Source organism: Periplaneta americana, chromosome 4 (assembly GCF_040183065.1).
Source record: "Periplaneta americana isolate PAMFEO1 chromosome 4, P.americana_PAMFEO1_priV1, whole genome shotgun sequence".
NCBI lineage: Eukaryota > Metazoa > Arthropoda > Insecta > Blattodea > Blattidae > Periplaneta > Periplaneta americana.
Window position 1 is genome coordinate 35,397,541 of NC_091120.1, and position 26,629 is coordinate 35,424,169.

The 26,629-nt window shown below is 34.7% G+C and overlaps 1 protein-coding gene across 1 annotated transcript; it reads right to left on the bottom strand.

Moving 5' to 3' along the window:
- Positions 1-5,852: 5,852 nt before the first annotated feature.
- Positions 5,853-26,561, bottom strand: l(3)07882 (Nucleolar protein 14 homolog l(3)07882). The gene is made up of 15 exons (XM_069823174.1): positions 26,188-26,561; positions 24,600-24,749; positions 24,360-24,486; positions 20,947-21,248; positions 17,794-17,948; positions 17,446-17,567; positions 16,879-17,079; positions 13,812-13,964; positions 13,353-13,537; positions 10,775-10,942; positions 10,355-10,519; positions 8,968-9,137; positions 6,740-7,075; positions 6,467-6,622; positions 5,853-6,029 (listed from the first exon to the last, which is right to left on the bottom strand). The coding sequence occupies exons 1-15, from the start codon at positions 26,377-26,379 to the stop codon at positions 5,939-5,941; spliced, it is 2,673 nt and encodes an 890-aa protein (XP_069679275.1). The 5' UTR covers positions 26,380-26,561; the 3' UTR covers positions 5,853-5,938.
- Between the last annotated feature and the right edge of the window lie 68 nt (positions 26,562-26,629).

Below are 26,629 nucleotides of genomic sequence, written 5' to 3' on the forward strand. Positions count from 1 at the left end.
ATAATAGTTCTGAGACGATTTGGCATGGATTCCACTAATTTCCCACAAATATTCTTCATTTCTTCATCGCGAAACCATACACCAATGAGGGCAGAAATCATCTTCTCCTTTGTAGAACAATCCATTTTTTGCATTCTTCTTTTGCAAATTGACCACAAGTTCTCAATGGGGTTGATGTCGGGTGAGTTGCCTGGCCAGGGGAGTACCTGAATATTCTTCTTGTTGAAGAATTCTGTAGTTTTTCGAGACGTATGGCATGTTGCCAGGTCTTGTTGGAACACACCTCTGCCATCCGGAAATGATTTTTGCAGCTGGGGTACGATTCTGGTTTCCAATAACTGAATATATTTGTCAGAATTCATCATTCCCTTGGTAGGTATTAATGCTCCAGGCCCTTCATGTGTAAAACAACCCCAAAACATTACTTTAGGAGGGTATTTGGGTGCTTGTTGGAGATGAGCTGCTGTTACTTTTTTGGATCCTTTCCGTACGTAAGAAACACGGTGGCCGTGGACCTCGAAATGAGACTCATCAGAAAAAAGTACATTCTTCCAGTCATTCACTGTCCAGTGTTGATGTAATTTTGCCCACATTAAGCGTTTTTTGCACATAACAGGGGTTAGCAGTTGCTTCTTAATAGGCTTACGAGCCCTTCGTCCAGCTGCCGCATTGTTGTGACGTGAATATTCGCCCCAGTGGTAGCCATTAACTCGCGGTTTAAGTCGACAGCAGTTAGTCTAGGATTTAATTTACTTTTCCTGACAATTAAACGATCATCTGCAGGTGAAGTCTTCCTTTTCCGGCCACAGTTTCCTTTTTTCTGGGGTGTGATGGATCCAGTCTCCCTGTATCGTTTTATGATCAAATTAACAGTAGCCAAACCAATGTGACATTCTGTAGTAATTTGCCTCTGTGTCATATAAGAATGCTCTGCTAATGTTATAATTTTAGACCGTTTTCGTGGAGTTGTATCCATTTGTGAAGACGACAGAATGTACACAGGATTGCAGTATTAAGTCTTCAACACAACTGAAATGCTTATAAGTACAAAACGACAGGCAAAAGTCATATATTAAAAAAAAAAAAAATAATGACAGACCTTCAACAATGGAATTACACGTACTACAGATGTCAATTAAAGCAGTATGAGCAGCTGTGAGGCCAACAATGACAGAAAATGTAAAAATATGTCGTGTTCGGATTAATTTGCACGCTACTGTACAATAAATTGTATAAAACAATAAGAATCAAAATAGAATGCTTATTTAGATAGAAAGAATTATACGAGACTTCTCCAAAAAAGTATGCATATACTTTATTATTATTACATTCCCAAGAGGAGGGAGGAAGCAAGGAAATTAAATGCAGTTATAAATGAAGCTACAGATGTAAATGTACAAAATAAACAGCCAATCAAGGAGTTAAAAAACGATAAGGGTGAAATACTGAATTGCAGAAAAGAGATTGCAAACGAATTTAATAATTATTTTTCAGAGATAGGACACAAAGTTACTTCTAACATTAATAAGTCAAATTTTAGCTATTCTCTACAAAATGAGACACAAGATGAACATTTAGCTTCCTCCATGTTTCTTTTCCCTGTAACTGAAGATGAAATTTTTATTTTGGTTAAGAAGTTAAAAAATAATGTTGCTCGTGGTATAGATGGAATTAAGAATAACACTTTCAAAATTATTATCAAATATATATTAAAACTCATGGTTCATATTTTTAACTTATGTTTTGTGCAAGGTATATTCCCAGATGTTTTGAAATGTGCCATAGTAATTCCAATATACAAATCTGGAGATAAAAATAATTTAAATAACTATAGACCTATATCTTTACTTCCAACATTTTCCAAATTGCTTGAAAAATGTTTAAAGAATAGATTAATAAATTATTTAGAAAAACATAAAATCCTCTCTAAAAATCAGTTTGGTTTCCGCAATAATATTTCTACTGATGATGCTCTTATTAATGTTACTGGAAAAATTATCAATGAACTAGATATCGGAAACAAATGTTTGGGTATTTTTTTGGATCTACGGAAAGCTTTTGACACTATCAATCATAATTTACTTTTGGACAAACTACATACGATTGGAGTTAGAGGTATAGTTTTAAAATTATTCCAATCATATTTTAGTAACAGAAGGCAAATGACCAAAATTGAAGATCAATTTAGTGAATACAAATATATTGATATAGGTGTACCGCAAGGAACAATTTTGGGACCTATTTTATTTCTAATATATGTTAATGATCTGCTAAATATAAATTTAGAAAAATTTAATGGATCTATATATTCATATGCGGATGATACAGTAGTTATTTTCAGTGGTTTTTCTTGGCAGGAAGCATATAGAAATGCTAATATAGGTGCTAACATTGTTAAAAAATGGCTTAATTCCAACTTCCTTTCTTTAAATACATCTAAATCAACTTTAGTTCCTTTTTCGTTAACAGCTGCCAGTGTTCAAAATTTAAAATTTAGCGATAAATATAGACTAATAATACACAGTGAAAATTGTTTAGATCCCAAAAGTTGTAAATGTCCACCTTTGAGAGAAGCCACGTATGTCAAATATCTGGGTATCATTATTGATCAGAATTTAAAATGGCCTCATCACATTACTTATCTTTGTAAGAGGCTTCGTAAAACAATTGATAAATTCGTTAATCTTCGATGCTATTTACCTATCAGAGTTTACGAAATGTTTATTTTGCCATTATTCAGTCTATCATTCAATATGGTATAATTGTTTGGGGTGGAAGTACAAAAATTAATCTTAGTCCGTTAAATTTACTACAAAAACGAATAATTAAAATTTGTTTGAAGAAACGTTTCGATTATCCAACTAAATTAATTTATTCTGAATTTAATGTATTTAATATTGAACAAATTTATAAGTATACGCTGTTAAAATTTTATCATAAAAATCGTAATAAGTTTATATTACAGACACACAATTATGACACAAGACGAAATATTAATTCAACATTAGTAGAACCTAAATGTCTCACATCTGCTGGTCTAAAGCATAGCATAAATTTTGGCCCTCGGTTGTACAATGCTTTAACTAAATTACACCCAGAACTTCTAACATGTAACCCACTAATATATAACAAGAAAATTAGAAACGTGTTAATATCTTCAATTTGATTAAATAAATTTATAGCCTATGTGTATGAATTAATCAACCTATATTATATTTGTATTCTATAATTTTGAAATATATATTAGTCCTACTTTTCACGTGCGATATTATTCTTCTCTAGTGTTAATATTATATTATATAATTCCATTGCCGCTGTAATTATATTTTAGTTCCTATTTTATTTTACTTATTTATTTTTATTATTATTATTTTTTATTTTAATATTATATCTGAACTGCGACCGAGCACGAGCGCTGCTCATTCGGTCTCAAATTTTGTTAATACTACTGTATCTTCTTTTTATATTGCTTGTATTATTTTATTTCTATTTCTCTTGTTTGTTTTGTAATTATATTTCTTTATTCTGTATATTTAAATTTAAATAAATAAATAAAATAAATTGGTATCATTTTCGATATTGAAATGACATTTTCCGAATTTCCGAAGATGAACTGGTAAAAGAAGGCAGGAATGGGAACTGTAAGGGATCTGTAATAATTACCACACATCTCGTAAGAACAATATCATATAAGGAGGTCAAAAGCAAAGGGGCACAAGTGACATTAAGTGACACTTTTAAGAACATGAGTTAAGTGCATCCAGGGCAAGCTAAAGCATCTAAAATTTTAATGACATCACATACTAAAATTGAGGGGGTCAGCACAACAGTAGGCTAACCCTCCTCAATGCGAAAAATTAAATATTGAGCCTTCTGTTGATTTGACGTGAACTATCTTCCTATGAAGTGCAATAGACCAATCCACCATTATATACTGTAGCTTATTAGGAAGCATGTAATTTTTCCCCTAAAACATTACATATAAATAAATATATATAACTTTAACTTGCTTTTTCTACAGTAAAAAAAGTAGCTTAGACCACTGTTGCGCTGACCCCCTCAATTCAAATAAAATATTTCACGAAATTTACGAAAGCTTAAGTACTTTCAATCACATTTTCTCAAAAATACGAGGCGCATCCAGAAAGTAAGTTTCCCTATTTAAAAAAAAAAACACACACTTTCAGGAAAACATTTATTGGCAACAGATACAGCAATGTTTCAGCTATTTTTCAACATAGCCATCATCAGAATTGAGACACTTGTATCGTGGGATCAACTTTTGTATCCCTCTGTCGTAGAATCTCTGCCACCTGTGAATGGAACCAGCGTGTGACAGACGTCTTCAGCTCTTTGTCGTTGCCAAAACGCTAACCGGAGGACAGGAATTTCTTGAGGTGCAAGAAAACGTGAAAATCGCTGGGAGCAAAATCAGGACTGTAGGGTGGATGATGAAACAACTCCCAGCCAAATTCCGTCAAAACAGCTGCTGTGCGCTGAGCCGTATGTGGACGCTGTGCGCTGAGCCGTATGTGGACGAGCATTGTCATGGAGGAGCACAACACTTGCAGTAAGCATTCCACGCCTCTTGTTTTGAATGGCACGTCGCAATTTTCGCAGTGTTTCACAGTAACGATCAGCTTTCACTGTTTCACCTCTTGGAAGGAAGTCAATGAGCAGAATGCCCTTCCTGTCCCAGAACACCGTGCACATCACTTTCCGTACCAACAGCGTCTGTTTGAATTTCGTCCTGACCGGAGATCCACTATGCCGCCAATGCATTGACTGCTGCTTGGTTTCCGGCGTGAAGTGCGAAATCCAAGTCTCATTGCCCGTGACGATCCTGTCGAGGAACTTGTTGCCGTCATCGTGATACTGTTGCAGAAATGTCAGTGCTGCTCCTAAACATTGCATTTTGTGTTCAGGTGTCAGGTTTTTTGGCACCCACCTGGCACACACTTTTTTGAACAGCAGGTGCTTAGTGACAGTCTCATGCAACAAGGATCGCGATATCTGCGGAAAATGGCTGCTCAGCTCCGTAATCGTGAAGCGACGGTTCTCCATGATGCACTGCCGCACCAGCTCAACACGATCATCATTGATGAGGGATGGTTGCCCACTGCGCTCTTCATCATGGACAATTTGACGACCTTCGGAAAACTGCCTACACCAGCTGCTTACTCATGATGTTCGGCCCATAGACCTGACAGAGCTGCCGATGAATTTCAATTGGCGCAATGCTTTGTGCATTAAAGAACTTTATCACCGACCGAACTTTGCAGGCGGCGGGAAAAGGAATAAGAGCTTCCATTTCGGACCACTGCTGCCACGCTACTGGCACCAGACAGGACCTGTCCGGCTGGCATATGATTGATACGTCATAGATCTGTTACACATGCGCAATTGACACGGCTAATTACGTCTACTTTCAAGGGGAAAAAATCGGGAAACTTACTTTCTGGATGCGCCTCGTAACTTAAGCGCACTTAAACCTCTATTCTCCTGACTCCCTCATATCAAAAATGCAAAAAACTAAATAAATAATTACCAGACAAATCTCGAGGGAATAGTAGCGATTATTCTCTGGGAGAAAAAGGTACACAAACTTAAAAAAAATAGGCAATATCAGCTATCAGATTCGAAATACTGTATTATACAACTATCTTGCAGAACTATATAAATTAGCAATTTTGGATTCATCTACATGTACCCTTCGTAAGAAAGACAAGACAACTGTAAGCATGAACCTGCAGCCAGCCAAAACGTGAAAGTGTGACCAGGAATGGGAAAGATTCGACAGCTTTATATCAAAACACCAGTCTCATACTAATGGGAAATAATGAATAACAGAATAAATAACAAACTCTTAGTTTTAATGGAAATATAATACATATATTAAATTTATCGATACTGTACATACATTAACAGCTACATAATATTATTTTTTTCTTCTCAATTTCCTAAGTTCTCCTTGTTGCATTGATGCTGAGCCAAAGATCTCCTTCACTTTGTTTTTTCGTTCCATGTCACTGAAAAAGAGAAATATATTGATCAATCAATATGGAGGAATATATTCGGATTACATTAATTAAATGTTATAAAATTTATTTACATCATGCACACAATGATCTATGTATCCTAATCATTGGGGGTAATTACAAACGGCCAAATCCACGGCAAGCTTCAGCTTTCGTGAATAATCCATTATTGTTTCTTCCTCATTCAGAATGGTACTAATGTTAGTTGTTTGAAAGTATATTTTAGATTATGAAAGTAATACAGTCCAAAGTGTGCGAGAATACGCTGAAGCAAATACTGAATGTAAATAATGTAACATTTGGGGGTGGGGGGGGGGGAAGTAATCTGCCTCCACGTGGTGCCCCATGGATAGAATGAAATTTTTATTAACCAACTGAAAATAATATGCAGTGTGAATGAGATTGTTGAGGTTCTTTGGTGTACTCACTTTCTCATAATTTCTTTATGCTTCAGCTTGGCAAGGAAAGATTTGTCTCTGCGAATCTCCCGAACTGCTCCCTTCATTTCACGTTTGTACTTATGCAATAGTTTCTCACGTTCTTGTCGTTCTTTTCCCATAATTCTCCTCTTCTTCGTGTCAAACCTGTCAGAAAATCATACAACAATGATATGAGGAATTTAATTGAAACATCTGATGTGAGAAATCTTACCATTGAACATTTTCTTATTTTAAGAGCCATACTATTTTCTTAGTACTTACACCTCCTCGATTCTTGGCTCATACAGCCTTAAAGCTTTAGGTTTCTTCTTTTCCAAAACCAGGAACTCTAGCTTTTGTTGTCTCTTTTCTTCCACTTTTGCAAACAGCCTTTGAATGTCTTTTATTAAGACACTGGGATACTTCTCAACATCGAGTTTTTTCAACGTAATGGCCACAGGATTAAAAATTATGTAATTTGAAGTAACGTTCCAAAAATGTTCACAAAATTCTAATAAAAGTTTCACAGCAGTATGTAATGCACGAATATTAAAATTTGTTTTCTCAGAATTAATCCCTCGTAGATCATCTATGTTCATCAACTGTGTTTCTTCGTAGCTGTAAATGAGAAAACACAAATTTTAAGTAGAACAAATATAGCTCATAAACAACTCAAAACAATCAAAGGGGAAGAAATATAAAAAGACTCACTACTTTAATTATGAGCATAATTTACTTTGGTAAAAGTGGTTATTTATTAACAGCACTTCCAACTGCAGAGATTATTCAGTGCTAGAAATTCAATGAAGGTGAGAAATGGCAGACAAATTTTGCCTGGAGCCTTATACAGTAAAAGCTCAGCATAACATACATCAGAAAATAGTATTTATACTTTATTTTGAAAAAAATCGTTATAATAAAAAAAAAAGGAAGTTTTATCCACACAAAGTTGTTTGGATTTTACATTAGATAATGCAGAATTATTCCACAACATATGTTAGCTTTCATTTACTGCAGCTGTGTTTAGAGTCCATGTAAGATTCAACAAACTCAAAAAACCCACTATGCCTATATAAAATAAGAAGATAATATATGTATCACTCAATTTTAAAATTATAACACAAATAAATTATTTAAATTAAAAAAAAACAACAACAAATAATATAGCTATACATGGTACCACAATATTGTTTGTTGTTTAGTCAACTGTCCGAAGACAGATCTGAACCTCACAACTGATACGAACAAGGCACTACTTATGAGGCAACTAGGCCAGGAGATAATGCGGTAGAGTGGCCAGTTCCTTCCTCCCCTCCACTGCATACATCGCCGATTAACTACATATTACACTGATCAGACTTCAGATGTATACAAACAATAATGTTCTTCCTCTGACACATAACATCAAGTGAGATGTAATGCCTGATATTACAGTAGATATACATATCAGCCAGAACCTCAATCAGAGGTAGGGGTACTATAGTATAATCAACAAAATCTGACGTAGTAGTTTTGTTTGGTTTGTTTTTCTCAATAACAATTCTGAAGTGCTCGGGAAAAGTGACACAAGTCAGTTTCCACAAACCTTTTTTGATAATTTATTGACAACTTACGGAACATCTGCTCGCTTGGAAAAAAATACATAAGTATTTCTCCCATTACAAGAATTCATACAGAAAAAAATCAAATCGACATAACCAGTGTAAGTTGTCAATAAATTATCAAAAAAGGTTTGTGAAAACTGACTTATGTCACTTTTCCCAAGCACTGCAGAATTAATATTCTACTAACTACTGAGGTTCACCCAATGATATTAGAATCAATAATTCTTGCTATAAACAAGGTAGGACAAAGATCACATGCATGTAAGATACTACACTTTACTTACAATACTACGTTTTCAGTCAACATGTTCAAAATAAAAAGAAATATGCATAATACACATAATCTGCAACCAACAACAGAAAAAATAAGTTAAAAAAAAAATAATAATAATAATATCAATTAAAAATTTTTCATAATGTAATAACGAAATGATCACAAGTAATGACTAGGTAAACATGAAATATCTCTGCACAATAAATTATAATGTATGGGATTTTGGAGGGATTTAAAATATGTACATAAAATTGAAAAATACATTAAAGTGAAGGCCGCTATGTTGAAACAATACTGTACCAGAGATAGGATTCTTTTACATGTTGTAAATCTAGGGTATGGGGCCACAGTTTTATTTCCCTTTCAGAGAAAGTGTGAAATGCATAACGAAGTTTTACTGTATATGATCTGGTAAAAACAATGATTAGTAAAATTTCGATGATATCGAATTTAATGACATTGAATAGCGAATGATGGTTAAAAGGGATGATGATAATCGAATTTTCACTGTAGTAAATGACTTACATAAGTATGCAGTATAACACAGCTAAATGAAAAACGGACTGTCATACAAGTTAATACAAGAAGCCAACATGCAACTAAAAAAACAGTACAAGACATTCATTCTATACCTATCAATGGAATGTTCTGGAAGGACAAGCAGGTTTCGAGCTCTGCCTATTATATGGACTGGAAAGACTACAGAAACCATCCTGACACAAGACTTGGGCACTGCCATTTCAATTACACCGTGAAGAAAATTGATGGCTGCAGGAGAAAATCTCTTGGAAAGAACAGTGTACTGAAACCAAACAAGAGACATTAATATATTACATTTAACTCCATACAAATGAAAGAAAAAATTAATAACTTAATGCTGGGTTGAAAGAAAAACAAATAAATAAGTTTTTCTAAGTTATAGAGTGTTCCGTAAGTTACATTTAATGGATTGTTACAACTGCATTAGCCATTTAACTCTGTACTTCGAATGAACCAATATTACCAGCAATAGTCACATAATAAATGAATATTGTCATGAATTAGGTTTAGTAGAAATAATGATGATAATCGAAACTCTACTACATTTCGATTTCAATATAGTCAAGACAAAAGTAGAATGCAAGAAATAGGAGTGACATGATTTCACACAACATATTGAGTGCGACTCTGTGTCAGATGTTGGAGAGGAATAGGGATTTGACCAACATGGAGCAGTGGAAGCGAGCAGAAATAAACCAAGGTTGGATCTGATTTAGTATATAATAAAATACAAACAAGTATAAATATAATATAATAGTGTAATAATAATAATAATAATAATAATAATAATAATAATAATAATAATAATTAGTGTTGTAGGATTTAATCAATTAATAGATCAATTTCTGTTGCCAGATTAATCGATAAAAAATATTTAATCGAATAATCGAGTCGATTAAAATTAATTGGTTGTAGTTGATGTTAATTATTATTTTGTTAATACAAACTCATACTAAAAATTCCGACAATATTTCTCTCTCGGAAATTGCTTACTTAAAAGCATAATAGTGAGTACTGTTATTTTCTAACTGTAAACCAGGCAGTGTCGGAAAAGCTTTGCACAAATACTTCAGAAAGAGATGGAGATATGAGGACAGTGACCTAGTCTACCTCTATTGAAAGTTGAAACATAATGCGAAACCCTTATTAAGTTTTATGGTTTTCCAAGAAAACTTCCACCTTGTTGTCAGCTCATCTTTCTAGCATATGAAAGACGTACTTTTCTGGGATTCGTCTCTCTCAACCCTTATAAAATAGCCACGTCTACACTGTGTGCAAGTGAGAATGTAACTTATGAGCAACCAAGTGCTCTGCCTTTGGTTAGAAGGAGAACGAGAAGAAGAAGAAGAAGACAGAAAAAAACTGATAGAAAGAAACGAAGATAAAGGAGGAGAATGAGAAAAATTAAAAGAATGAAAAGTAAATAATATAACACGAAATTAAGTTAAAAAACAAACCATAATTGGTTTCAATTCTTACCTCTAGTATTAATGTCACTAGAAATAATCCTGTTGCTACATCTTGTGTGTTTTTTACTTTACACTGACTCAGCATCTGACTCATGAACACCAAAGCAGGTGTTACCACAGGATGCCGGAAATCTGATGTAGGGAACAACTGTGAGATTACTTTTAAGAACACCAGCTGTAACCATAACACAAACCTAAATGAATATGCTTGTCGGCAGAAACATTTATGTTGACATACAATTTCTATCTCCAGATTTTATGAAGTCAGTATTCAGAATATATAGTGTTTGAAGTTATTGTGGATGCTGACGTGAGAATATGAAACAGTAACACCCCATTTTAACATTCCTGTTTATAAGGAACAATCTGTTATGTCCCAGCCAAATTGCTGGTATTTTTTATAAAAGAAATATGCATCTTAAAAACTTACAGTATCAAATCCAGGAAATGAACTACTGCGTGCTCGGAAGTCCTGTTGCTTCTCTTTCAAAATTTCTGCCATACAGTGACCAGCACTGTCAGGTACGACATGGGCCAAGTCATATAAATGTGGAGCTATGCGGTCCAGTACTCGAAAGCAATTGCATTCATCATCAGTCTGAAAATAATATGATTAAAGAAGAATCCTAAATTACATAAAGCATAATCACTTAAAATAACATTTAAAATAAATCTAATTTGTATCTTAACTCCAAGTTCGAACTTAAACCCACGAGTATAATGTTTATACATGCGCAAGTACCTTTCAGTACTACACTCATTTCACTCTCAACTCACTCATTACACTGGAACTACGACACATTTCACTGACACTATTCTGATTTCACTAACACTGCAAAAACATTTCACTGTCCAAATACTTTGCATTACCAATATAAACTATATAACTTCACTGATACAAACACACTTCACTGACACAAGACACTTCTTCATTGATACACTTCAAATAACAAAACATCAATTACACCCTTATTATTCCACAGAATCGTACTTACTATATTAACTTCAAAATCACTAGTCTAGATCTTATTGCATGCTATTTTAGCACGATCACTATAACTCACGCTCTTTCACTGTAAATCAATCTCTTTTCCCTGCTACTATAACTGCCAATCAATAACTAGGCTATATAAAAGTTATCTTAAAAGATTTTGAATTTTACAGGTTATCAGCACAATGCAAATAATGCCTAAGAAGAACTTAATGGTAGGGTCCCATTTTTTTCTTTTTAACTTGCACTGACTACTTATGAGTTACAAAATTACAGTTTCCACCTCACTCTTCTTATATTATTAATTCGTTAATGATCTTTTTAAAATAAAGGAGATATTCAGAGTTCCACATCATAATGAGGAGGCAATGTGGAATGGACACAAAAACAAATTTATGGTAGGCCTAAGTATTTTGATAAAATTGCTCTACAGCTATAGAAATTCCTACAGGAAATTTACTAATTCAGTAGAGGTTCGAGTACTATCATTTTGTACTATTTCATCATTTCTACTAACTGTTGTTCTATCATTTTAAGTAGAATGGCTATATTGGTTGATATAAATAACAGTTTTCATTTATATTTATTGCTTGTTAGTTCTATCACTTGCAGTTACAGTAATGTAAATACATTTATGCTCGACCATGCCGAAATGTAGTAATTATACACCTGGTAGCAGTCCTTTAATGCATGTCATTAAAGTACACCTACTCATTAAAGTACAGGTGTTCAGCCAATGACGAGTCAGCTTTGTGCCGTTATAAAACCTCAGCCAATGACAAGTCAGCTTTGTACTGTTATAAAACCGCAAGTATCGATTATTCTAGGATATGCACTCGAAAGAGAATTAGCGAAAAGTCACGGAGGTTGGAAATCCAATACTGTCGCAGAAGGTTATGTTCTGTTACTATAATAATTAGCGTTAATTGTAAATAATATTCAAATAAATTCAATTTGTCATCTCGTTTTTCAATGTCTAATTTAATTTCAATGTTATATCAAAGTTAATATTTAGTTTACTCTGTAGGTTCTTATAGGCTGTCAAGGTCAATGTGAACATCTGTTCCTCGGAAAAAATCAATACTTTCGCGTCTGCGCACATCTCACAATTTACGAGGTATTGCTCAAGGTCAGTTAGATACAAATAAAATGAATAATTTCAAGTTAGAAATATGGTCGAGCATAAAAAGTCGTATGAAACTCGTCTATAATGGTAATTAAGAAGCTCGTATGAAAATTATGAAACTCGCGCTCGTTTCATAAACATCCATACTCGCTTCTTAATTACTATCATTATAGGCTCGTTGCATAATGTACTATTTTAGCATTCTGTAGACCCTATATCCTTATGACAGAAATCTAAGAACATTCCAGTTGCTAACTTTAATGTCCAAGTTGGTGACCTACTGCAACACGCAATTCGGAGTTTAATGAAATTTCTATATAAAATCCTCTTAGAAATATGTAACTTGATGCATCTAACAGTGTTTCATTAAATTAACTCAATGTGATAGAATTAAGGAATGATATTTCTTGTAATATGTAATTTTATGTAAAATTATAATCTAAAATAAACACGTTTGTATGAGGATGGGTTATATTTTTGGAATGAGCTGTCACTATAATATTCGTTTAAATGGTTCAATTATTATCATTGTTTTGATAATCATCACAGTTTTGCAGAACGAATTAACAATTATATTTGAAGCTTCACTGCACCATAAAGTATCACAATCTGAAATTTACTACAAATCTAATTACGAACAAATGTCACTTCTCAACTAACCTACAAATCTTGGATAGGTTTTAGAGTGTAATGATGAATTTATTGACCAAAGACTGAGAAATTATGTTTATGCATTAGTTCTTATACAGACGATTAAATTGCTAAAGTATTTTATATCTGAAACACCTGACTAATAGTTTTGTCCTCTTTAATACAACATGTTTTCTTAGGACAAGATTATTATTTGTGTGTTTTGTGAACAAAAAAATATATAATAAAATTACTGGATACCTTTGTGGAAACTGCTGTATCTTGAAGATGCTGCATTAGAAAGCCAAAAAGATTGGCTAGCTTATCCTTAAAGCCTTCACCCAGACTCGGATGATTGCACTTTATCATACGTTCTAATATTACTGCTTGATGATCTGGACTCTGTGATTCCAGTAATGACTGCAGTTCTTCATATGTATCTGGAGCTAACAATGAATCAGATATTAATACACTCATTCCAAGTATTATAGCACATAGTAAAAGTGCATCTAGAAACTCAAGCTATTGGGACACATAATTAGAGAGGTCATAGGTAATTGGAACAAGATTCTTAATATGCACTATTTCTGTATGTATAAAAATACAAGAGTATGTAATAATGAAATGGGTAGGAGTAATTCGTGTACATCAAACACATAAGTCTCCAAGACTGTATGGAAAATAAACTTATTTAGCAAATTTGTTCCCTAATTATCTTACCTTTAAATGTGTATGGTAATTCCTTTCTTGCCAATTCCATTAATTCTTTTCTTGCCAACAGATCACTCTTGATTGCAGCTTCTGATAAGTTCTTTGACGAAATCAGGTCTGTGCTTTCGAATTTTTCTGAGTTTTTATTTTCAAAAGAAACATCTGAAAATAACAATACAACTCAAATGACTGTTCATTTTCATTCGAACGTGTAGAACAGGCCTATTATTTTTACCATGTATCTAAATGTTCAGCTAACTAGTACAATGACTTATACAACATAGTGATAACAGATTTACTGAAAACCACACAATATAGGGAGTACTCCCAAATGTGATCGCTAGTGTTTGAAAATGCGATCATGAATTATAGTTGCTCATTCACTTTTTAATCATTGAATACAAAAGCAAAATACATGTGTCATTTTTACATGCAAAACCATAGGAGTGTTGGAGGTGGCTCCTGACATTCTAAGTGAAAGAAGGAACCAAGCATGCATGTACATACTACTATAACTACAACAATGTCTGTAGTGACAAGGAACGAACATTATTGCATGTTTTATAACTGAGAACTTTCAAAATAACATCTCTGTATATGTTAGAACTCAGTGCTATTTAACACACTATCAGTTGCATATTTATTCAGTGGCAGGGAATACTTTTCTATTTTGTAATTATTTTGTTACACAAAAGGCAGCTGTAGACCTTATCATTTGTTCCTGATAGCCAACATGACGTACATTAATCCAAACCATATAGTGAACATTTTTGAGAAAGGAATTTGTCATAATATTGTTAGTGAATAACTTGAAAACAAATCATTCTCCAGTATGTTATTAAAAATTATAAAAGCAAGAAGGAAAAAATATGTTAGTGGATTAAATGTATTAAATATCTAAAGATATCTCGAAAATAAAATATATACTTGACAGATTACTACAACTGCATCTAGAAACAATAAACACTAGGTACCCAAAAGGAGAGTGACTAAGAATATACACTGATGGATCTATAATAAACCCAGAAGATGAAGCAGGATCAGGGATATACAGTGAAAAATTTTCACGTTACTTGGCACTCAGCAAAAGAGTAACAATATATGAAGCAGAACTACAAGCCATAACAACTGCACTGAAGTACATACTCTGCAAATGCACAAAACAAGATAGTACTATTGATCGACTCTAAATCAGTGATAAAAGCCATAGCAACTTCAAAATCAGAACCTGTAATATAGATGAAATAAGGCACAGCATCAAAACCTGCAAGCACAGAGAAAATCTGTTATTCTATAGTGGATCCCATCACATATTGGACTAAAGGGAAATGATCAAGTGGATTTCCTAGCCAAGAAAGGCACTGCAATAATCCAAAAATCAAAACAACTGATGACAATAGAGAAAAGACTAAAAGACCTAAAAAAAAAAAAGAAATACTATAAACGAAAGGAGACAAAAACAAAACCAAGAACTGCTATCTGTAAAGCCAGTGAGGGAAGTGAGATGGTATGTGCCAGTATGGAATACTGCCAATGGTTTTTATGGCCAGAAAACATACCGTTAGTGAAAAATGCCATACCGTCACTGAAAAAAATGTGATCCTTAAAAATTTGTTTATACATTTCTTCACAGCAAAGAGTACTGTTTGCTTCGTAAATCTAACCCTCAGCCTTCTGGAACTGTATTCAACATGACGTATTTAGACACGTTTATTTGATAAGTCAACCCCTGGAATGCTTACGATAGCATTTCAAGTATAGAAGGCTGTGGTCTGTAGTTTGCGGTGGTCATTGTTACCAATTTAGTGACAGTTATTTTTGTTGTTGTTGCACTTTTTATTAATAATAATTAAATAAGGCACTTTGAAGCTTTAACATAATTTTAAATGATAAGTCTCTCTCAATGGACATTCCAAAACAATCTTGTAAATAACTGAAGTAACTTGAAATTATTTTATTAAGAAATGTAATGTGTTGCATAAGCTTAAAAAATACGTGTTACTGACTGCACGAAACAATTTATTATGTAAACCATGTATGTTTATTTTGTAAGGGAGGGGGATGCCCTTTTTAAATGGAGGTATGACAGGGGAAAATTTTGGAGTAGCATACTGCCTCTGGTTTTTTCCCCACTTCCCTCACTGTGTAAAACCATACGAACATCCACCAAGGAAAAAACAACTGCCCTCTTCCGACTCTTCACTGGCCATGACTATCTGAATGAACTCCTCAACAAAATAGAAATAAAACCCACAAATTCATGTAGCATCTGTGACAGCCACGCAGTTATGAATAATGACCACACCTTCTCCAATGCAGAAAACAAGGAATACAAGATCTTGCAGGATTGTATTGGGAAGCAAGAAGTTTCTTTTTATTGGGTTATTTTACGATGCTGTATCAACATCTAGGTTATTTAGTGTCCGAATGAAATGAAGGTGATAATGCCGGTGAAATGAGTCCGGGGTCCAGCACCGAAAGTTACCCAGCATTTGCTCGTATTGGGTTGAGGGAAAACCCCGGAAAAAACCTCAACCAGATAACTTGCCCCGACCGGGATTCGAACCCGGGCCACCTGGTTTTGCGGCCAGACGCGCTGATCATTACTCCACAGGTGTGGACAAGCAAGAAGCTTAATGGCTTAGGCCAATATCCAGGGGGGAAAGGAGAGGAATAGTTTTTGGTATCACAATTTAGCTTAAAAGTAACTTTTTGCCAAGTTTTGATAATGACATTATTCTTATTACTGGAATCAACTGATCGAAACTGGCGAGAACACGAGAGATATGTCACAACTGGCAGTATTACAAGCACTGAGTATCTATCATCACTTAATTTGCAGCCTACCACTGCCCAAGTCATATTGCATCCAGTTACAAAGAGAACAATAGTTAGCAAGTGCTGCACAATGTCAGCTTGCGTGCAAAGATGACATATATTATCTTTAAGATGCTGTGATGGCTGAAAAAGCTCAAAAGCGAAATGAGCAATTACCACTATGTTAGCTAATCAGCGACACTAAATTAATTTATACAAATACTTTCGAAAAATTACCCTTACCACTCATGTTACATACCTTTCTCATCAGTGCTTTCGTCTTCACTGCTAGTGTTATTTTTTAGGTCAGACAAGTTATCATTTTCACCATCATCATCATCATCATTATTCTCTTCATTTTCATTATGCTCGTCATTGCTGTTATCTCCATTATTATCATCATTATCATCGTCTTCATCTCCAGAAGTGCTAGATTCAGAATCATCTTCATTTTCATTTTCTGAAGTTATAAAAAAATATATACATAGGAAAACAAAATACACTTTTTAAGGAAATGATATTAAAGCTGACTTTTTCACTTACAAGGAGAGTTCAGTGTTCCAAACACTGGTTTTGACATGTCATGAGGTCAATTTAGATATATGGAAAAACAATATCCACCCCAAAAACCCTATCGAACGGGCATTAATTTTCGAGATTTTAGTTTTTGAACCTCCCAGATTAAATAGCTTAGGAAATCTATTTTGCACTTAAGTCTCTTTTTGAAGAGTTCCTTTAGACTTAGTTTTGTCTGTTATGCCAAGTCATACCAGCATTGAGGAAAAGCTCTTGGTTAATAAATAAAATAAATGACAGAAATTCATACCCTCGCTTTTTGGCCCAGCAGTACTTTGTAATTCAGGATCCTTGTTATCACCTAACAGCACATCCAGCTTCCCTTCGCTGTCATAAGTCATCATAACTTCATCATCGCTTTCCATATGGAAACTGAAAAATAAATTAATACAGTACATTTAACAACCATTAAACATTCGTGATTTATCACATGTATCACAATGTGATAAATTGTGGTGAAGATATATATAAATGCCTCATAGTTCTCATTCTACATTACATAGGAACCAACAAAACTGCTACTTTCAGTAACTCTATGTCAAATCAATTGTGAGCAAACACTGTCTAACAGTAAACGTTTTATATGACAACTACAAACCCATCATCCAGATCATCTGCACTTCTGTGTTTCTTCTCAGGCACAGCTTCATCCTTGAAGCCATGCATTCTTTGCAACCTTTCTGATTCTAGCTTCTCAAGTCGTTCCTTCTCTTCTTTAGCCAATTCTTCTTCTGATTTCAGTCGGTCTGATGGCTAAAATATTAAGATGTCACAGAATCATGAAATGGCATATTATAAGCAAAGAAGTTGGGTTACAGTTTTTGTGTACTTGAAGTGTTCTAGAGGAAACCATTTTCAGAGTTTCGAAACTTAATACATTCAATAAAACAGGTTTTCTTTTCAATGTGACGAAGTGGTAATTATTATATACCTAAGACAATTCAATTATTAGAGCATACATGTCTAAAGGTGTTCCAAAATGTCGAAGAAATTTAGGAAGATCTAGGAAAAGCTGGCAAGAGACGGTAACAGATCCACTGGGGTCTAACACTTGAAGGCTGATGATGATGATGATGATGATGTCTAAAGGTAGAACTAGTATTGGATTATGAACAAAGGACAAAATTTCTTTCAACATATAATTCAAATAGGCTATCCCTGCCAAGGCAACAATAGACAATTCAACATCCTCAAAAGTAAAAAAGAAATATACAGGGTGTTTAAAAAATATGGGGCATAATTTCAGGTATGTATTTCCCACATGTAGACAATCAAAATAGTTCATTACAACATGTGTCCGGAAATGCTTCATTTCCGAGTTATGGCCTTCACAACATTGAAATTCACCGGAACGTTTTTCTTTCCGCAGGTCGTTGTCATTACAGAAGATGTTCAAAATGCCCACTTCCTGCTTGAATACAAACCTCACATCGATGTCTTATTGACCTGCGAACACGATCCCAAACTCCAGGAGTATTGCGTATGTCCTCAGAACATGCCACAACTCGATTCCGAAGGGAATCCAAATCAGGCACCGGAGACGAATAAACCAATGATTTTAAATGGCCCCACAACGCTACCCTTCGTGTGCTGATAGAAGGAGTCATGTTCACAGCCTCCAGAATCTCCTCCTGTACTTCTGGAGTTGTAGATCTTGGTCGTCCCCTTCCCAAACCAGGAGAGTTAAATTTTCCATACTCGCACAGACGGTAATGAAGACATACAAATGTCTTCCGATCTGGACATTGTCGCTGTGGGAACCTCTCCTGGTACAAACGACGAGCCAGCGCAACATTGCCGTCCGCCTTACCGTACATGAAGTGTATCTCTGCCAGCTCTTGATTTGAATACATGTCGCACAGTCTAACGCCTACACAACACTGAATGTAACCTTCGCCTTGGAATGAACTGTCAGAGTGCCCTCTTAATGTCTCCTTTGACGGCAACGAAATGCGGAAGAAAAACGTCCCGGCGAATTTCAATGTTGTGAAGGCCATAACTCGGAAATAAAGCATTTCCGGACACATGTTGTAATGAACTATTTTGATTGTCTACATGTGGGAAATACATACCTGAAATTATGCCCCGTATTTTTGAAACACCCTGTATATAGAGCTTATCACAAATCAGAATACTTATTTATATATTGGAGAATATGATGTGAAACACAGAAATTGTCACTGAACTGAAAGAGAATGTGAATAGCACTTGCATTACATAATAATATAGTCTTCTCTGCAAAATGTGAGAAAAACTTAAAATCCATATCAATATATTATATTATAATATGCAGCTCAGACATACCAAAAATTCAGCAAAAGGACTGTTGTTCAAAAACTCTTGCCCACAGAAATCGTAACTGTTTTTCCTTCCCTTTCCTCCCCCCCCCCCCCCCGAAAGTAACATTTAGGCTATATCTCGTGACAAAACACAACGGTCTTCTTTCTTGCAAGGAAGGACATAAATACTTACGTCTGCATTATTTTTGTAAGTGTTTCTCTGTGGCAACATCCCCTTCTTATAGCACTCATACACTGTACTGAAGTTATATCACAAATGAAATCATTGAGGAATGTTATGGAGTGGTATGAGGAAAGGCCGTCATGTTATGTTATCGACTATGGACATATAGATGAAATGCTTCAATAGAGTAGTTGTTGTTTTCTAATGCCAGGCGTTTGACAATAAAGTCATTTGACCTCTTGCACTCCAATATTTTTCAAAGATATTATCATGACCAGCCACTGAAGCACAGATTTTGAGGTGTTCCAAATCCATTTCTTGGTTTGAGTTGCACAATGGGCAGTTAGGGAACTGATATATTCCAATTCTATGCAGGTGTTTGGCCAAACAATCATGGCTTGTTGCCAATCTAAATGCAGTTACAGACGATTTTCGTGGTAAATCGGGAATTAACTGTGGATTTTGATGCAGAGAGTTCCATTTTTTCCTTTGGGATTGAGTTATCAAATTTTGTTTGTTGAAGTCTAAGTGTGTAGATTTAATAAATCTCTTCACAGAGTAATACATAGATTTAGTAACAGGTCTGTAAGTAGCAGTACTGCCCTTCTTTGCTAAAGCTAATAAAGTTAAAATTGCTTTCAGAGGGGGAGAAGGAAAGCACACTTTATATGTTGCAGAAGGCTTAGTTTGTCTTTGCATAATTTACTATGCATTTTATAGTTCATAATAGTTTTGTTCCAACAAGCAATTCAGAAAGTGTTACAAACTAATACCGAACATCTTTCGATGCATGCACTAGTTGAGTACGTTCTCGGAACTAGTACGGGATTTTACATTGTTGGAATGTTTCTTGAACTGTTATTTCATGGCCTTCGGAGTTTCTTCTCATATTAAAATTATATTCATCTTCTAAACGTAATTAGTCATTAAATATATCACTATCACCTTCCAAATCACTCATGATCGACAATTTTTTCATTTTAACCTGCCCAGTCTTGAAGCATTTTAACCTCAACCTCAGATTAAGTTATCTGCGCATGCGTCAACAATTCAGAATTTCCAGTTTCTACTCTTAATCAAGAACCAATTTCACTCGCTCTGAACGAGTTCCAAAGCATGTTGGAACAGGGAACTGAGTGTTCAGGATCAGTTCAAGTCTCGTTGGAATGCACATTAAGATACTGCACATGAGCAGGCAATTCAGAATTGATTCTGAACTGTGCTGGAACAAACCTACAACTAACAAATTTCAAATATAAATATGTCAATTAATCACTGATTACTTTACCTTTCCTCTAGCTTCAAACTTCAGCTGTCTCATAACTGTATCATAAGAGTCTGGTTTCTCATCGTCAGCAATGTTATTTCCAGATATTTTCGAAGCAGATACAATTGGAAGTAGATCCTTCCATTCTGTGTCTAGTTTTTCTGTCAGTTCAATTGTTTGTTCACGGAGTCGTTGCTTTTCAGCTTTACGTTTCTTTGACTCTGCAATTAACTGTTCAATCAGATCTTTTCTACTCATTGCACTTTCATTGGTAGATTTCTTCAGAATACCTCCTCCAAAGTGGGCATCTTCAACAAAATGAGCTGTAAAAATAAATGTTTATTAATACAAACTTTTTATTATAAAACATTAAGTTTCAACTATCTTTTTTTCTGAATTTTTAAAAACAGCACTTAAGTTAATTATTCTCTATTTTAATAACAGTATGTCCATATTTGCGTAATTTGTAATTATATACAGTGTCTTCATTCCTGGATACACTCTTTTTTACTCTTGTACAATCACTGAACAAGTAATATTACTGTGTTCGTATTATGGTAAATTACCTGGCTGACGAACATCAAATCAAAACTAGTCAGCCAGGTAAGTTACCACAATATTAACGCAGTTACTAACTTCTAACGATGGTAGAGAAGGTCAGAAGGAACAATAATTTGTCACGAAGAACCCGTATTCGGAAACATACAGTTTAGATGGCAGAAGCTTGTGTATTTGCCCATAACTTCTTGCAAACTAGGCCACCTATTTCCCATTTGTGAATCCTGTATGGGAGGTTAGTTGCACGATGATTTTTACTGCTAGTCTTTCTGAACCATTTTCTTATTTAACTTACAAGGAATAAATTATTTATCAACTGGTGGAAAAAGTTGTTGTAAGAATTTAACATTTCAGGAGGTCTCTGAAATGACATCATCCGATCACAATACAAAGATTGCAATGTCGCAACATTTACTGACACGCCCTTTCAAACATTCTAGGTGTAGCTTGGATCCTGTCATTGACAAGCAAGTTTCTGCCAGTAGTTCTTACTCAGTGTCAACAAGTGTCTAGTGAACAATTGCTCTGATATGGCTGTACAACAAAAAAATCAAGCTGGCTTAAATCTGGGATTGCAGTGGGATCTTCTTGCAATCCATCCTGCTTGAAGACGTCATGAATATCGTTCCCAATATATCCACGTAGCTACTCACATCAACAAATTTAAAATGAACTGGTGATCTCAAGAACAATGGTACCTTCTAAATAAAAGAGACTCTTCAGGTGGTGTAAATGTACATGAAATGTCGGCCTACTAGGCCTACTCAAAAGCACCTAAATCAGTGGTATTCAATCTATGGTATGCACACCACCTGGGGTATGCGGGGTTGTCCATTGATTATGTATGTACAAATGCTGACAATTATTTTATTGTACTTGTTAATGATTTATAAGATTTTTGCTGATAGAACGCAGAACTGCATGCATTGTATTCTTCACCTGACATAATTAGAAACATTAAATCCAGACATTTGAAATGGACAGAGCATGTAGCATGTATGGGCGAATCCAGAAATGCATATGGAGTGTTAGTTGAGAGGCCAGAGGTAAAAAGACCTTTGGGGAGGCCAAGCCGTAGATGGGAGGATAATGTTAAAATGAATTTGAGGGAGGTGGGATATGATGATAGAAATTGGATTAAACTTGCACAGGATAGGGACCGATGGCGGACTTATGTGAGGGCGGCAGTGAACCTCTGGGTTCCTTAAAAGCCATTTGTAAGTAAGTAAGTTGATGATTTATTGCAGTTTACATATAATTTCTTTTACAATATCAACTCTTGTTTTTCCTTGTTTTGGTAACATTTTACATAAATGTTGTTATTGTTTAAGTGATACTAACAAGACACCACTTATGAGGTGACTAGGAAGGAGATAATTGGGTAGGGTGGCCAGTTCCTTTCCCCTCCATTGCATACATCGCAGATTAGCTACATATTACACTAATCAGACTTTAGATGCATACAAATAATTGTTCTTCCTCTGATACATATCACCAAGTGAGATGAAATGCCTGATAATAGATGTACATAGCATCAGTAACTCTTCTCACTTTATAGATCTCTTGGGTATGGAACAACAAGTTTTGATGGAGAAATCATTGCAATAAGTGAAAGTCTCAGGAATCTTCTATGCCACATCAGTAAATTTAAAAATGCAGTTACATTGTCAGACTCCAAAGCAGCTATTCTATTAATAGTCTCTAAACACACACCTTCATCTCAAACAGAAGAAATAACTAAAATGCTCTCTCAATTAATATCACTCAATAAAAGAATTGTATTCCAATGGATACCATACCACTGTGGAATCCTGGGAAACGAGAATGCGGATGCTTTAGCAAAGAAGGGCAGCACTGCTACTTACAGACCTGTTACTAAATCTACATATTACTCTGTGAAAAGATTTATTAAATCTACATACTTAGACTTCAACAAACAAAATTTGATAACACAATCCCATGGGAAAAAATGGAACTCTCTGCATCAAAATCCACAGTTAATTCCCGATTTACCACGAAAATCGTCTGTAGCTGCATTTAGATTGGCAACAGGCCATAATTGTTTGGCCAAACACCTGCATAGAATTGGAATATATCAGTCCCTTAACTGTCCGTTGTGCAACTCAAACCAAGAAATGGATTCGGAACACCTCAAAATCTGTGCTTCAGTGGCTGGTCATGATAATATCTTTGAAAAATATTGGAGTGCAAGAGGTCAAATGACTTTATTGTCAAACGCCTGGCATTAGAAAATAACAACAACATATACAGTAATTGCAATGCAGTGTCGGGATACGAAGGTAAAAAAAAATATATTTTTGGGATATGCTAGCAAAAAAGATTGAATACCACTGACTTAAACAGTAAGCAACCCAATGAAAAGATATGTCAAAAAGGTTGTTCTGGTGTAGAATAATATGGGACACACTTATAATCACTTTAATGACCTATCACAGTTAAATGGTACAGGTCCACATCTGTGGAGTAACAGTTAGTGCATCTGGCCATGAAACCAGGTGGCTTAGGTTCGACTGTAGGTCGGGGAAAGTTACCTGGTTGAGGTTTTTTTCGGGGTTTTCCCTCAATCCAATATGAGCAAATGCTGGGTAAATTTCGGTGTTGGACCCGGACTCATTTCACTGGCATTATCACCTTCATCTCATTCAGACGCTAAATAACCTAAGATGTTGATAAAGCATCGTAAAATAACCTACTAAAATAAAAAAAATAAATGGTACATTTCCAGAAACAGGTTTCTTATGGCAAATTGTTCCTTCTGATACTCTTTACAATGGTGAAGAGCATGTAACATAGTCATGTGAATGCCATGCATCCATTAAGGGACTGGAAAATAATGAATGTTACAAAATGCCCACCGTCAAGTTTTCCTCTTTCTTCTTCATCTTCATCTTCACTGCGAGGATCATCAAACTTTTCAATTTCACTTAATGTTTGTCCACGATGTGTCAGTATCTCGTCATCAGCCAAATTAAAAATTGTTTTCTGAAAGACATAAAAAAACGATAACAAAATGAAATCGATATAACTTAAATGAAGTGCAAATTGTATTTTAAAAATATATGTAATAGCCTATATATATTATAAATTCACTTTACCTTATTATGAACTTTCATTCTTTCAGCAGTAAACCGAGCCATAATTCTATCCTCTGCAGTCATAGCGCTGTTTTTTTCACCTATTCTTCTATCTAAGAATTTATTAGATTTATCTTTTATACGGTATTCTTGAAGGAGAGTTTTCTTCCTCTGAAAAAGAAAGGAAACATTAAATTCAACTTAATTATTTTACTGATAAAAAGAGTTATTAATAAAAATCATCCTTGACAGTCTAGCAACCATTCGGTCTGAGGTTCGTGGGTTCAAATCCTGTACAAGGTGATGGATTTTAAATTATGATAAAATCCTTAGCATGGTTTCCTCTGGAGGGGAAGTAAATCTGGGTGGCAATACGAATACTATACCTGATATGTTTAGTCAACTGTCTGAAGACAGGTCTGGATCCCACAAGTGGCACCAACAAGGCATCACTCATGAGACAACAAGACCAGAAGATAATGGGGTAGGGTGGCCAGTTCCTTTCCCCTCTATTGCATACATCATTGACTAGTTACATATTACACTAATCAGATTCCAGATACACCTGAATAGCACGCCGTAAAACTTCGTTTATTTTCACTGTGCAACTTTCAACATAGGCCTATAGGTTAAAGTGCACAACGAGATCATTAGAAATTTTTTGTGTTAAAGACTAGTATTTTCTTTTGATCAAAAATACAATACAAATGCAGTAAAAATCAGTATTTTACCATGAATCAAAATAATAAAAATGGTCGCCCAGGATGTATTTTAATGTTGAATAATCTCTGTGGCTGAAAGTGTCGTCAAATAAAATACTATTACCGGTACTATTATTTATAAAAGTAATTCAAACGTTATGACATATCCATATTACTCTAGGCTATTATCTATAGCCTAAAACAATTATTCAAAAGAACAATCTGGGATAACAAATTATTTAATAAAATTACTACGAATTACAACTCTATCTCGAATATTTTTTTAAATTTTCATTCCATTTATTACATTCCACAGAAACTTTAAGATGTGAAATAAGTCAAGAGTTACATACTTTTCGACGAGATGAGGTGAGGCCGAGGATTCGCCATAGATTACCTGACAATGGCCTTATGGTTGGGGAAAATCTAAAAAAAAACCCTAACCAGGTCATCAGTCCAAGCAGGACTCTAACCCAAGTCTGAGCGCATCTCCAGACAAACGAGTCTGCTAACTGACTGAGCTATGCCGGTGATACTACAAAAATATGCAATACATGGCAAGTATTTTAATTCAATTTACATGCATCCAACAATTTTATTAATCAGTTGAGTAGAAGGTATGACTAGCTTATGTAAAAATTCGATTCTGTCCTGAAATTTTTCTCACGGCCCCTCAATTATTTTTCCTAAAATTATTACTTCACAAGCTTCACTCTATAGTTGCCTCGATTTCTCGCAAAGTTAGGGCATGGTTTTTAGCTACTTAACTGCATTTTAGAGTCGTACTATGCTTACAATCTAACATAACCTAACTTTCCATAATGCGGTACTTAAGTCAATTTTTAAAATTCAATTAAATGTTATGATTTCTTACTCCCGCAGAACGAGACTAGTGATTAATTTATTACCTTTGTTATGGCTTTGGCACGGGCTACTCCTGGAAGTCCGATGTCATTTTTCTTTTTCCGCCCTAGAACTTCGTATTTCTGTCGATTAACATGTACTTCAAACGGATTCAGAACCTTCTTCTTTTCAGAATTACTTTTAATTGCCATATCGGAGAGACGCTTCTTTTTTGCTTTATTTGAAAATTTTCCCATTTTTTTAACAAGATAATTTTCCAGAAGCTATATAAAATATTAAATACCGCCTCCTACTCAAACAACACAAACCAAAAAACATCACCACACGCGCAGCACGTGCACACGTTCAACATTTCACAACTAACGCCATCTGTTGTTTACCGTCATTTGAATGCGGAAACATAAAAAGTAAAATATCCCTTTTACAGCTAGTTGTACTCATAAATGTCCTCAGAAACAATGTTTTTATTTTATTAGATGTAAGTAA